The 13,433-nt window shown below is 34.6% G+C and overlaps 1 protein-coding gene across 2 annotated transcripts in view; it reads left to right on the plus strand.

The window, feature by feature from the left end:
- The window catches only part of LOC117179429 (replication stress response regulator SDE2), a 33,920-nt gene extending 24,930 nt beyond the window's left edge, over positions 1–8,990 (plus strand). For both annotated transcript variants that reach the window (XM_033371202.1, XM_033371203.1), the window contains one exon: positions 8,638–8,990. In XM_033371202.1, the coding sequence (XP_033227093.1) occupies positions 8,638–8,664 (27 nt within the window). In that variant the 3' untranslated portion in view covers positions 8,665–8,990. The remainder of the gene's footprint in view (positions 1–8,637) is intronic.
- The last annotated feature ends 4,443 nt before the right edge of the window (positions 8,991–13,433 follow it).

Here is a 13,433-nt window from a genome sequence, read left to right on the forward strand (position 1 = left end):
CTCTGAACTTTTTGAATTATATGAATTATTTGAATTCTTAGAATTCATTGAATTCTCTAAATTCCCTGAATTCTTGGAATTATTTTGATATCTCAAATTCTTTGAATTCTCTAAATTCGTTGAATTCTCATAATTCTTAGATTTTTCTTTTGAATTCTCTGGATCGCTGGCATTCTTTGAATTCTTTAAATTCTCTGAATTCTTATAATTTATTGAATTCTCTAGATGCCTTAAATTCATTGAATTCCTTGAATTATCTGAATTCTTCGAATTTTTTAATACTTCGAATTTCTTGAACTTTTTACATTCCTTGAATTGTTTTAAATCATTGAATTCTTTAGGTTGTTTGAGTTATTTGAATTCCTTGAACTTTTTAAATTATATGAATGTTTTGAATTCTTAGAATTCAATGAGTTCTCTAAATTCCCGAAATTCTTAGAATTCTCTTGATTCCTTAAATTCAATGAAATTTTCTAAATTCTTTGAATTTTTTTAATTCGCTGAATTCTCTCAATTCTTAGATTTTTTAAATTCTCTAGATTTCTTGCATTCTATGAATTCTTTAAATTGTCTGAACTTTTGCATTCTTTGAATTCTCAGAATTATCTCATTTATTAACTATCAATTCTTTGAATTCTTTGAATTTTTAGAATTGATTGAATTCTCTAGATGCGTTAAATTCCTTCAATTCCTTGAATTCTCTGAATTCTCTGGATTGTTCAAGTCATTTCAATTGTCGGAACTCTTTGAATTATATGAATTCTTTGATTTTTTTTTGAATTCTTAGAATTCATTGCATTTTCTAAATTCCCGGAATTGTTGGAATTCTGTTGATTTCTTAAATTCTTTGAATTCTGTAAATTTGTTGAATTCTCTGAATTCTTAGATTTTTTCTGAATTTTCTGGATTCCTTGCATTCTTCGAATTCTCTGAATTCTTTTAATTATCCGAATTTGTTGCATTCTTTGAATTCTCAGAATCCACTCATTTCTTAACTCTCAATTCTCTGAGTTTATGAATTTTTGGAATTTCTTGAATTCTCTAGATCCCTTAAATTCTTTGAATTACTTGAATTCTTTAGATTGCTTGAGTTCTTTGAATTATCTAAATTTTTTGAGTGAACTGAATTCTCGAAATTCTCTGAATTCTCTTGATTCTCTGAATTCGCGGAATTTCTTTTAATTTACTGAATTCTCTGAATTCTGTGAATTCTTGGATGTCTTCAATTTATCTGAATTTTCTGAATTATTTCAATTCTCTGAATACTTTGAATGATTTAAATTCTCTAAATCCTTTGGATTATCTGAATGCTACGAATTCTTTGAACTCTCTGAATTCTTGGAATTTTTTGAATTCTCTCAATTTTCTGCACTTTGAATTCTCTAAATTCTTTCAATTATCTAAATACTCCGAATTCTCTGTATTTTTTTAACTCTCTAAATTCTCTGCATATTTTGCATTATTTGAATTCTCTGAATTCTCTAAGTTTTTTTCATTCTCCGAATCTTCAGAATACTTTGACAGCTTTAAATTATTTATACTCTCTGAATGTTCTGAATTGTTTAAATTCATTAAATGCTCTAAATGTTTGAAATTCTCTGAACTAACGAACTTCGTGAGATTCCTTGAATTCCCTGCATGTTTTGAATTCCTTAAATTCTCCGAAATCCTTGAATTCTTCGAAATCTTGTGAGTTCTATGTAAACCTTGAATTCTCCGTATTTCCTACAAAAATTTCAATTCTCTGTATTTCTTGAATTCTCTGAATTCCTGCTTTATTCTGAATATCTTAGAATGAAATAAATTCCCCAAATTTAGGGAATTTCACGAATTCTTCTAAATTTCTTCAAAACTTCTTTAAAATTCTCTGCATTTCTGAACGTATCTTATTAACTGAAATACTCTGAATTCTTGAAATTTCCATGAATTCCACGAAATTTCTTTGATTCCTTGTATTCCCTGAATATTTTAAATTCCTGAAATTCTCTGAAAACTTTGAATTCTCTATAATCCTTGAATTCTATTGACTCCCTAATTTTTGGAATTCTTTGAATTGTCTGCATATTCTGTATTGCCTGAATTCCTGATACTCTATAATTTTTTGAAATTCTACGAATCCTTGATTTTCTTGAATTTCCTGATATTATTTGATTTCTAAAAATTCCCAGATCTCCGGCAATTCTCTAATTTTCTGAAATTCTATGGATTTCTGATATTCTCGAATTTTCTGATATTATCCTTTCCAAGCAATTCAAAAGAATTAAAAGTAATATAAAGTCTTCAAAAAAGTCAAAAGAACTTAAAGGAATTCAAATGAATTCAAATCCTTATGTGTAGTAAAAATAATAGGCCAACTCAAAAAACAGGGTGGATTTGTAGACGTACACTTCGAGAGAGTTTTTTTTAACATGGAGCTATCGAAATAAGGTCCCAAATTCGAAAATTCTAGAGTTTTTTTTTTAAATTATGATATTATTATAATCCTCAGACGCGTAGAAGTTTAGCGTTGAGATATTTTGAAACATATTTTATTTACAGGATTTACTGATTAACAGAAATATGGAGTTTGGGTAGAAATTCAGACTTCTGCGCGCTTGATTACTGTCAATTATATCAAGAGATAAAAATATCAGGTTTAATATCAGAACAGTTGAGGTTTCGATAATCGCGCTCCAAATCGCGTTCTAACTGAGACTATATTTTCAATGGTCGGCTTTATGCTAACTTTCCGCTCGTTGCGACGAGCAGAAGGTTGGCTACACGCCCGTAGAACTGTTGGAGGGAACGAAATTTTTGTCTCGAAAAGAGCGTGAAAGAAGGGTTGCTAACCAGTAATCACAACTTTGGCATGTAGACGTACTGCGCCTGCGCTAGGGACCTCAAGAGGAACACGAAGCGACAACCCGTTACCATGGCAATAATAAGCCGCGTCGTGTTCCTTTAACGCATAGCCTGCGCAAGCGCAGAAACTCTGCATGGAAAAGTAGGGTCATTGTTGTCAACTTATAAAATTCATGTACTCTAGCTGATCGAAATTAACGGTAACGTAGGTCATCAAGGGTAATGATGTCCAAAAGCCACAAATTCGAACGGGTTTTTTAAGTTGGAATAATTTAATCATTTTTGAAGTATTTAACTGTGCCAAACAAATTATTGGGTGCTGCCTGTTGAAAAGTGAAATCGGAAGTATTTGTTTATAAAAATATTCAGAGTGGCAAGAAGATGGTAAATATTTCAGGTTATGTTTGCCTGAATGTTATAAGTTGGTAACACTTCTTTCACGCTCTTTCTGAAGTGAAAGCTTTCACTTGTCGGTCTAAGGCCGACCAGTCAGAAAAATACGAAAATAGAAACTTATGACAGTATAAATTTAACAGGATGAAGCAATTGAGGCAAAAAGAATTGATATGATTTTTTTGTTTGCTCAAAAACTTTGAATCGATCAGTGTTTTTTTATTAGTTGCACAAATAATTTTGAATAATAATTTTGAAAATTATTAATTGCTTCCTCCTGCAATATCGCATTTTCTTAACAATAATTGTCTATAAGTACAGATATTACAATAAACCGGGCGTAAATGTAAAAAAGACGAGACTTGGCGAAGAGAGGAAAAAAGTTCCTCTACAAATTCGCACTTGTGAGTTATGGTGTTTTTCCTCGATAAAGGAAGGTGTACTTTAAATTTAAATCAGTCAATATTTAACTGATTAAATTAATGAAGCATGTCTTGACTGAAATATCAGTCATTTTTTCTGACAAGACAGTGGGATTTTCCTGGATTTTAGACAATTTCAGGAGTTCAGAGAATTCACGCAATTGAGAATATTCGGGGAATTCAGTGTTAAAATATTTTAGGGAATTCAGATAATTTGCATCATTTCAGAGAATATGGGGAATTTTAAGAATTCAGAAAATTTCAGGAATTCGCAGAAATTTCGGTAATTCAGAATATTAAAAAAAAACAAGGAATTCAGAGATTTCAAGGAATTTAGAGAATTCAGATAATTCTAGTAATTGGGAGAATATAGAAAATTTAAATAATTAAGAAAATTCAGAGAAATTAAGGAATTGAGAAAATTCAGAGAATTCAAGGAATTGAGAAAAATGACATCATTCAATGAATGGAGAGAATTCAGAGAAATCACGGAATTGAGAAAATAAAAAAAATTGAAAGAATTTGAAGAATTCGGAGAATTCGCGGCATTCAGAGAATTCAAAATATTTAGAGAACGCAAGGAATTGAGTGAATTCATGGCATTCGTAGAACTTAGGACATCCGGAAAATTCAAGGAATTTAGAGAATTCAAGGGACTCATAGAATTCATGATATTCGGAGAATTCAAGGAATTAAGAGAGTGCGAGGATTTCTGAGAATGCGAGTTATTCATAGAATTCATGATATTCTGAAAATTCAAGGAATCGAGAGAATTCACAGAATTCAAGGAATTCATAATATCCAGCGAATTCAAGGATTCTAAATAATAATTTTATTTCAGAGAATATAGGGAATTCAGACAATTTAAGGAATTCAAAGAGTCCAAGAATTCAAGGGATTCCATAAATTTCAGTAACTCCGAAAATTCCGGTTGTTCAGAAAATCTAAGCAATTTAGAATATTTAGGGAAACCAGACAATTCCAAGATTTTAGGGATTTTTGAATTCAGAGAATTCAAAGAATTAAAAATTTAAAGAACTCCAAAGAATTCACAGGAATTCAACATAAATTCAAAACTGAATTAGACTCTTCAAATGACTAATTTTTGCAATGGAAATGAATAGTGAAAGTTACCATCTAATCCATTCAAAATGAACGATTTAGCCAATGAAAGTTACAGTGTATGTCATTCAAAATGACTGATTCCATTGGTAGAAAATAACTGATTGGTTCATTCAAAATTACTTGTGTTGTCAGTTAGTCAAATTGACTGATTTAAAAAGCCACTATTGATTTGTAAGTCGCCAAATCCGCATTATTTGAATCAGTCGAAATTGATTGCGAATCAGTCACTTTTGACTGATTAAAATTTAGAGTGTGATCAAGCCAGAATTGTCTCTAGTCCGGTTTTTTAAAGAACACTTTCCTTAGATTGTTTTTTATTTTTTTTTTTTAGAAAATAACGACTATACTCCGCTGGAAATCGAAAACGGCCAGCTGGACTATGTCCAGTGTTTCGACCGTGTGGTAGACGTCCTAAGATTAATGATTTTACCTATTATAATACATTGCCCAGACAGCACAAAAATCACTCTACAAACCTATTTTTAATTCAGTACTAACAGCACAGCTATCGCCTGACAAAGATTCCTTCCAACTCAAAGAAAATCTTTCCGAGAAGATCTTCCAGAGAAGAATAAGGGAATTTATTTCATTCCGGTTTTGGTATAGGAACCTCGGAGGTTCTTGGCTATGTTCTGGACAGGAATCTCCGAGGATCCTGGTCGCGTTTCTGGGCAGGAACCGTTGAGGATTCTGGATATGTTTCTGGGCAGGAACCTGTATACGAATCTTTATAGGTAATCTTGACGGAGCCTGTGCAAAATTTTGGCGAACCAAACTGTACATGATCCTTCAAAGGAACCTGTATGCAAGTTAACCTTGGCACGACCTTATAAAAATTCATTACAGGGTGAATTGAGACGTGGGTTCATGTCCAGAAACATGTCCTGGATCCGCTGAGGTTCCTGTGAAGCAATTTCTGGTTGGGTGTGGTTCTTGGGCTGTCTGGTTGGAATTTATAAGTCGCAAAAAAAGAAGAAAAACAAAATAGACTTCAACAAATATCACGATATCGTTCTATTTAACTGAACGACTTCAGAACCACTTGGAATCAGAATTTCCAAATCGTCCTGATGAAGTCAAGAACCTAAATTACTGACTCACATGATGATTGGATCTCTATGTAATAGTCAGAGCTGCTATATCAAAGAATCGGTATACCCTCGGTACCTCCGTTTCTTAGTAGCTAATCACATGTTACTCTAATTAATATTGCACACGCCGGCACAGGGCCACTGCCCTGCCCTTTGGACCTCAGTGGCCCCTTGAAGAAATTATAGAGTCGACCAGAATCTTCTAATCGTTGAAATTCGCCCCTTTCCTCAAAGATTAATAAGTTAATAACAAAGTCGCCTCGGGACATTCTCACGATTCACGCGGATTGCGTTCCAATTTCTGAGCAGTGTTTCTTACATAATTATCTCTTACTTAATTGTCTCTTACAATATTATATATAATCATACATATGTATATTGTATACCATATCGTATATAAGTACGTCACGCACCTCCACTTATTAACTGCTTACATAGCTAAACTTGTATCTGCATTTTCGTTACCAGTGTAACTATCAACTTCTTCATTGAGAATTCGATAGCTGTGTGTTAAAAGAACCTATTTTGAAGTGCAGGTCTAAAACGACCCTATCTGGCGTTGGGCGTTAAAAAAAACCTCTCTTCTTTTCAAGTTAGCCTATTTCAGAGTGGTCGCTTTAGACCTACACTTCGAGATTCATTATTCTAACATAGAAGTATCGATTTCTACTTCGTTCGAGATTTCTCCTGATTCGCAAGGAATCCAGAAATCGTTTCGAATGATTTGATTTTGCGGACTCAGGGAAAACAAGACCTGTATAGGTTCAGCCTCTTTTTTTGGTCCTCATTGTTCGATTACGATCGAGATTAAAAATGGATTCCACTTGAGGAAGATCTCGAATCGACGATGAGTATTTAATCCGCATTTCTAGAAACACCGATGATTCTGTCCATTGATCACAGCCCAATGAAATTTGGTCAACTAGACCGTTGTTACGTACTGACGCACCTCGTTTTCAGACGGGAACCAGGGATCCCCATAATTTGGAACCTCCTCGCTCTTGGCACGACTGGGAGCTTTTGTGGAATGTCTTGATCGACTCGGGACCTCTTCACTCAGAGAGCGTTTCGTGGCACTAATGTTTTTAGGAACTTCCAAAAGCGCCTGGGATCTGACGAGTTGTGGCCTCTGACGACTCTTGGGGTCTTCACTCGAAGCTCGAATGATACTTTTAGGTGGAGCGAGTCTGCTTTCATCCTCGTTTTTGCTCTCCGATCTGGCTCTAAATCCTCTTTTTCGAATTGACTTCAGGGTGGAAGTTTTTTCTGGAGGTGATGGAGTTGGTTTTCGTGTTTTGACTGGAGTAGCGGGTTCTAGAGGAGACCAGACAGGAGTCGATAATTCCAGAGTTTGGACCTTTGGAGGTGATTTGGGTGGAGACTCCTCTTTCCAGGCACCTTGGTAAATTGGGAATGGTGAGACCTGGTTGAGCATTCGCCGAAGGAAGGCCTCTTCCTCGTCTAGGCAGGGCGCAGCTTCTGACGGTAGAATGTGGGGAGGCGTCACGTTGTCGAAAGGGGACCATTCTTCCGGCTCTTCTTCCTCAGGGATCCCTTCTGGAAACGTATCCCCAGTATCAGAGGGTGAACAGTCGTAGGGTGTCCACTTAATTTCACTGATTTTCTTCGTTTCCCGCTTCTTGATCCCGATACTGGGTAAGGGAGAGTAGCCTTCGTAAGGAGCCCATTTGGCATCCGTGATCATGATTTCTGGGGAAACGAGTCGCTTGACGACCCTGTTGTCCAGCTTCATCAGTAGCCTGGGATCAGGTTCTGGGGAAATGCTCCTCCGAACGCTATACTTGTGCCTATCTTTCAGACTTTTGCTCTTTGGATCATCATGACTCTTAGACCATCTGAAGTCCTTCTGAACGGGGAGAGAAAAGTGAGGTTTACTGGCCCACCTCGATCGGAGGCTTTTCTTATTCTCTGGACTTGCGACCTTTTCCTTGTTTGACTTCCTGTCTTGGGAAAGCGTTACGAGAGATTTGAAAAGATCAGTGGGTCTGGAGGTTGAACCCTCGGCACTAGTGCTAGGTACGGGTCTAATTTGCCGAGCTCGATCTTGAATCTGCTCATCCTGGGCATGCCTAGTATCCTCGCTAGCGTGTTTTCTCAACTCCGGTCTCTCCACCTGAAGTGTTGGTTTCTCCAAAGATCTTGAAGGGACGAGTTCCCGCATGTGTGGACGATCTTCTCTCTCAAGTGTAGGTGAAGGTGCAACGATTTTAGATTTAGGACAAGTGCACCTCGGTTTCGGATTAGGCAGGACTTCTGGGACCTGAAGAGTCCATCGGGCTTCTCGAGCCATCTTGGTATCGTCACTTGCATGCTTTCTAAGATCATGTTGCGGAGTGAGAAGGCCTTGGATAGACCATTTATCATACTCCGCACTGTGATGCTTCCTGAGATCCCCCCTTTCTGGTTTCTTTTCAGGAGTTAAGAGACTGTGGCAGCTACACTTGCCTTTTTTTGAAAGCTCCAGATCAGTTTTTGAAGCGTGAAGTTCCCACCTGTACTCTGTACCATCACTCGCATTTCTTCTGAGGCCCCACAAGGCGTCGTCTGGCGAGAGGAAGCTAGTGTTGGCCCACCTGGTTTCCGTGCTGCGGATTTTTCGAAGATCAGGTCGATTTCCACCAGTGGCACCAAGCTCCTCACATCCACAGAGTTGCTCCGTGAAACGTGCGTCCACTGGGGCAGGCTCTATCGCATCCAGATCCTCGATAGTATAAAACATCTCAACTTTTCGTTTCTGTCCACAGGAGATGCAGCGACCGGGTTCTCCCTGATCATTATCCTCTTGGAGGTGAGACTCCAGATCCTGCTGCAATGACTCTGACTGCTCCTGCGTCGAGGTGGAGGGGTCATGCTGCGAGAGCTGCTGTGGATCCGGAGGCCCGTCGTCAGAGGGTTGTGGCGTCGCAGCCGTGCTTGGCGATTCGCACCAACAGGTGTGTGTAGCTCCGTCAAGCTGCCTTGGTGGGAACCGTGACTCCGGAGACGACGAGGCTTCGCTCCATACCATTGCCAGTTAGATTCATTCGATCTCCGGCTCCACAGGCCTACAAAAAATTGTATAAATTAAAATGAAATAGAAACTAATTTGCGATGTTTATATATTGCTGTTTCATTCTTAGAACTAAGATTGCCATCACTCCTTCAATTAACGGCATTAAGGCCGTTAGAATCATGCTCTAATCTCGAAATAGAATTGCCTCATTTTACTCCACAAATAATTGACTTAGAGCAGACTCTCACAAAACGCCTAATTCTCGGAACCGAGTTACTCACCTAGCGCCTGTATGGCTACGCCACGCCTCTAGGTCCTGGCGGGAAACGTCTCTGGGACGCATTGGCGGATTATTTGAATATCGTATCGCGCACGCGCATTGAGTGGCAAAAAAGGCGTTTTGTGAAGAGTTTACTGTAAACCTTTCTTAGATATTCAGTCTCTGTTCGGAGTGTAAAATTGGCTTATTTTAATAACTTTGGTATAAAACAAAATTCAAGAAAATGGGAATTAGGGCAGCCGAATGGAATTAGTGGGGAGAAGTGTGGAAGGGGTGAGAAGGGGAAATAAGAAGGATGGCAGAAGAAAATTGTAAGGGATCGTCCGTAAACTACGTCTTACGAAACCTACAGTTGGAAATAAGTGTGTGTGGGGGGGGGGGGGCAGTCAAAGTAAAATTACACGCATATTACCCTGTTAGAAATTAAAAAACAATTTTTAAAAGTAAATATGGTAACTTTTTTAGTAGAAAATTAATCTTTTTGTATAAAAATTAATTTCTTTGTTTGAAAATTTATGTTTTTAGATGAAAGATCAACTTTTTGGTTGATATCTTTCGAATTCATAATCTTTTTTAGTTGAAAGTTTAACTTTTTGGTTGATCACTTTCGAATTTAATTACAAATTCGTCTTTTTTATAGTAAATTAATCTTTGTTCATAATTTTTTTTACTGGGAAATTCAACTTTTTGGTTGAGAATTGTTGAATATTATTGAAAATTCGTCTTTTTTGGTAATAAATTAAACTTTTTGTTTAAACATGATTTTTTAGATTATTAAAATGCAACTTTTTGATTCAGGATTCTTGAATTTTGTTAAAAATTCGTCTTTTTGCGTAGTAAATTAATCTTTGTATCCATTTCATTTTTTTAGTTGAAAATTCAACTTTTTAATTTAGAATTCTTGAATTTTCTTAAAATTCGTCTTTTTATAAATTTACCTTTTTTGGTTGAATATTCAACGTTCAGTTTGAGAATTTTTGAATATTATTGAAAATTCGTCTTTTTTCTTAGTAAATTAATCTTTTTGTTTAAAAAATTCTTATGTTTTAGTTAAAAGTTTAACTTTTTGGGTGATAACTTTCGAATTTGATTAAAAATTCGTCTTTTTCATAGTAAACTAATGTTTATTCATAATGTTTTTTAGTGGAAAATTAAACTTTTCGTTTCAAAATGATTTTTTAGATGAAAATTCGAATTTTTTAATAGAAAATTAATCTTTTTATAAATTGAACTTTTTTAGTTGAAAATTCAACTTTTTGGTTACGAATTGTTGAATTTTATTCAAAATTCCTCTTTTTTTAGTGTGAATTAATATTTCTATAACTTTCACTTTTTAGTTGAAAATTTAACTGTTTAATTCAGAATTCTTGAATTTGGTTAAAAATTCATCTTTTTGTTAAAATTTGTTTTATTTTTTAGTTGAAAATTCAATTTTTTGGTTAAAAATTCTTTTTTTTTTTAATTAAAAGTTTACCCTTTTTGTTGAGAATTCATAAATTTGAATAAAAAATTTTTTTTAACGAATCTTTTTGTATAAAAATTCATCTTCTTGGTTACAAATTTAACAAATAGGTTTTGAAGTTTAAATACTTTATTAAAATTTCAAAAGAATGTTGTCTTTCTTTCTTAAAAATTTAACTTTTTGGATGAGAAGTCTTGAATTTTATTGACAATTCGTCTTTTTTGGTCGTAAATTAATCTTTTCGTTTAAAAATTTATATTTTTTAGTGGAAAATTCAACTTTTTTGTTGCGAATTCTTGAATTTTGTCAAAAACTCTTTGTTTTCCGTAGAAAACTAATCTTTTTGTATAAAAATTAATCTTTTTGGTTAAATTTTAATAACGAGGTTTTAAAGTTGAACTAATTTTTTGAAAATTTAAAAAAATGTTGTCTTTCTTAAAAATTTAACTTTCTGGTTTAGAATTCATGAATTTAATTACAAATTCGTCTTTTTTGATAGTAAGTTAATGTTATTGTTTAAAAATTCATATTTTTTAGTTAAGAATGATTGAAATTCGATAAAGAATCGTTTTTTCTGTCGAAATCAATCTTTTTTTAAATTTATCTTTTGGTTTAAATTTTAATAACTAGGTTTTAAAGTTGAACTACTTTTTTAAAAATTAAAAAAAATTGTCTTTCTGAAAAATTCTATTTAATTCTTGAGCTTGATTGGAAATTTTTCTTTTTTGGTAATAAATTAATCTTTTTGTTTAAAAATTAATTTTTTCAGTTAAAAATTCATGTTTTTCATTTCGAAGTTTTGGAGATTTCGTTAAAAATACGGCGTTTTTGTTAGTAAATTAATTGTTTTGTTTAAAAATTTATCTTTTTGGTTGAAACTTTGGCAACTACGTTTTAAAGTTGAACATGAATATTTCCTCGTTTACAAATTCGATTGTAGTTAAAAATTCATCTGTTTGGTAAAATATTGATTTTTTAACTTAAAATTTAATTGTTTAAGTTTTGGTTGAGAATTTATCTTTTTTAGTGAAAAGTAATTTTTTTGTTTGAAAATTCAACTATTTCAGTTAAAGATTGATGGTTTTAGTTGAAAACTTTGATGTTTGGTTTGAAATTAAGTTCTTAACTAAAAATGCTACTATAACATTTTTAGTTGAAAATTATTATTTTTTAGTTGAAAATTAATCTTTTTGGTGTAAAATTTAACTATTTTAGTTGAAGATTCATTATTTTATTTGAAAATTTATAACTTTGGTTAAAAATTAAACTATTTTGTTGTAAATCAATTTTTTTGGTAGAAATCTAATTTTTTCAAACGAAAGTTTAACTGTTCCATTTTTGTTAAAAATTGATATTTCATATTAGGAAATTGAAGTATTCATTTCAGAATTTATTAATATTGCAAAGTTTTGTTTTGTGTGTTAAAGGATGTTTAGAATGAACGTGATAAATTAAAATAAATGTTTCCGTTTTGCAGAAAATATGAATATGTTACTTTTAGTTGACCGGAAAAATTTAAAAACATGATCGAGGAAAACCAGAAAATGCCCGGAAATTTGAAATCGTGCACCGAATCGCCACCCTAATAATATTATAGTATGAAACAGTAAATTCTATAACTTTGTATAAAAATTGTAATAATGGATGTAATATAGTAATTTGTTTAAAAATTATTCATTATTTGTTTAAAATCCAACTGCTTTGATTGAAAATTGATTGAATATTGATTGAAAAGCACATATTTCATTTATAGTTCAATGTGCGCGTGGATGTTTGTACTTGAAAAATGTTACTCTATTGAAATATCTATTATTCAACTACAATTTGACGTCACAAGAGAAAAAAAACTAATTTATTAGTTTTAAATATGCCCGCGCTCAACGACACATGCGCAGTAAAAAGAAGCATTGCGTCGGCGAATACTTCGACCATGTTCCCAGTTAGTAGTGCAGGAGGGGAATTCGACGCTCGCAAGCGCAGTAGAAGGGGAAGAGGTCCCAGGCAGTCGTTGGCGAATTGACGACTACCCGGTAAATTAGGAGAGAAGAGGAAAAAGAAAAAATTGGAGGATCAGGAGAAGTGGGGAGTAAGGGAAGGGGAGTGAGAGAAACTATATCTTTGAAGGAGATGATAGAAGAAGGCTGAGAAGGGAAAGGGTTGGGAAGTATTAAGGGAGGGTAAGTATTAGATAAGATGAGAAGAAGGAATGGGAAAAGGAGAGTAAGAAGTATAGGAGGGGAAGGAAAGTAGTGATGAGGAGTGTGCAAGGGGGAGTAGGAAGGGCTGGTAAGGGGAAGTAAGGAGGATGGGCAAAGGGGAGAGTAAGTGATGGATAGGGAATGAGAGGAGGATAGGGAAGCCGAAATATGAGAGGAGCAGGAAAGTTGGGATGGCAAGGAGGAGCGAGAAAGTCATGCATAAGTATATTAGGGGAGGGAAACTAGTGTGAGAAGTGTAGAAGGTAGAGTAGGAGGTCTATTAAGGAGAAGTAAGGAAGATGGGGAAAATGGAAAGGTAAGTTGTGGGTGAGGAGGTAGACGAGTAAATGGGAGTGAAAATATGAGAGGAGCGGGATGGTAAGGATGAGAGGGAAAGTGATGGATAAGTATAGGATGGGAGGGGAAGTAGTGGTGAGGTGCGTGGAAGGGGGATTACGAATGGATGGGCAGGGGAATTGAGGAGGATGGGCAAAGGAGAGGGTAAGTGATGGGTGGAGAAGTAGAGGAGGATACGAGAGAGGAAATATGAGAAGATCAGCAGTGTTGAGATGGTAAGGAGGAAAAGGAAAGGGATGGAAGAGTATAGT

Source organism: Belonocnema kinseyi, chromosome 9 (assembly GCF_010883055.1).
Source record: "Belonocnema kinseyi isolate 2016_QV_RU_SX_M_011 chromosome 9, B_treatae_v1, whole genome shotgun sequence".
NCBI classification, from domain to species: Eukaryota; Metazoa; Arthropoda; class Insecta; order Hymenoptera; family Cynipidae; genus Belonocnema; species Belonocnema kinseyi.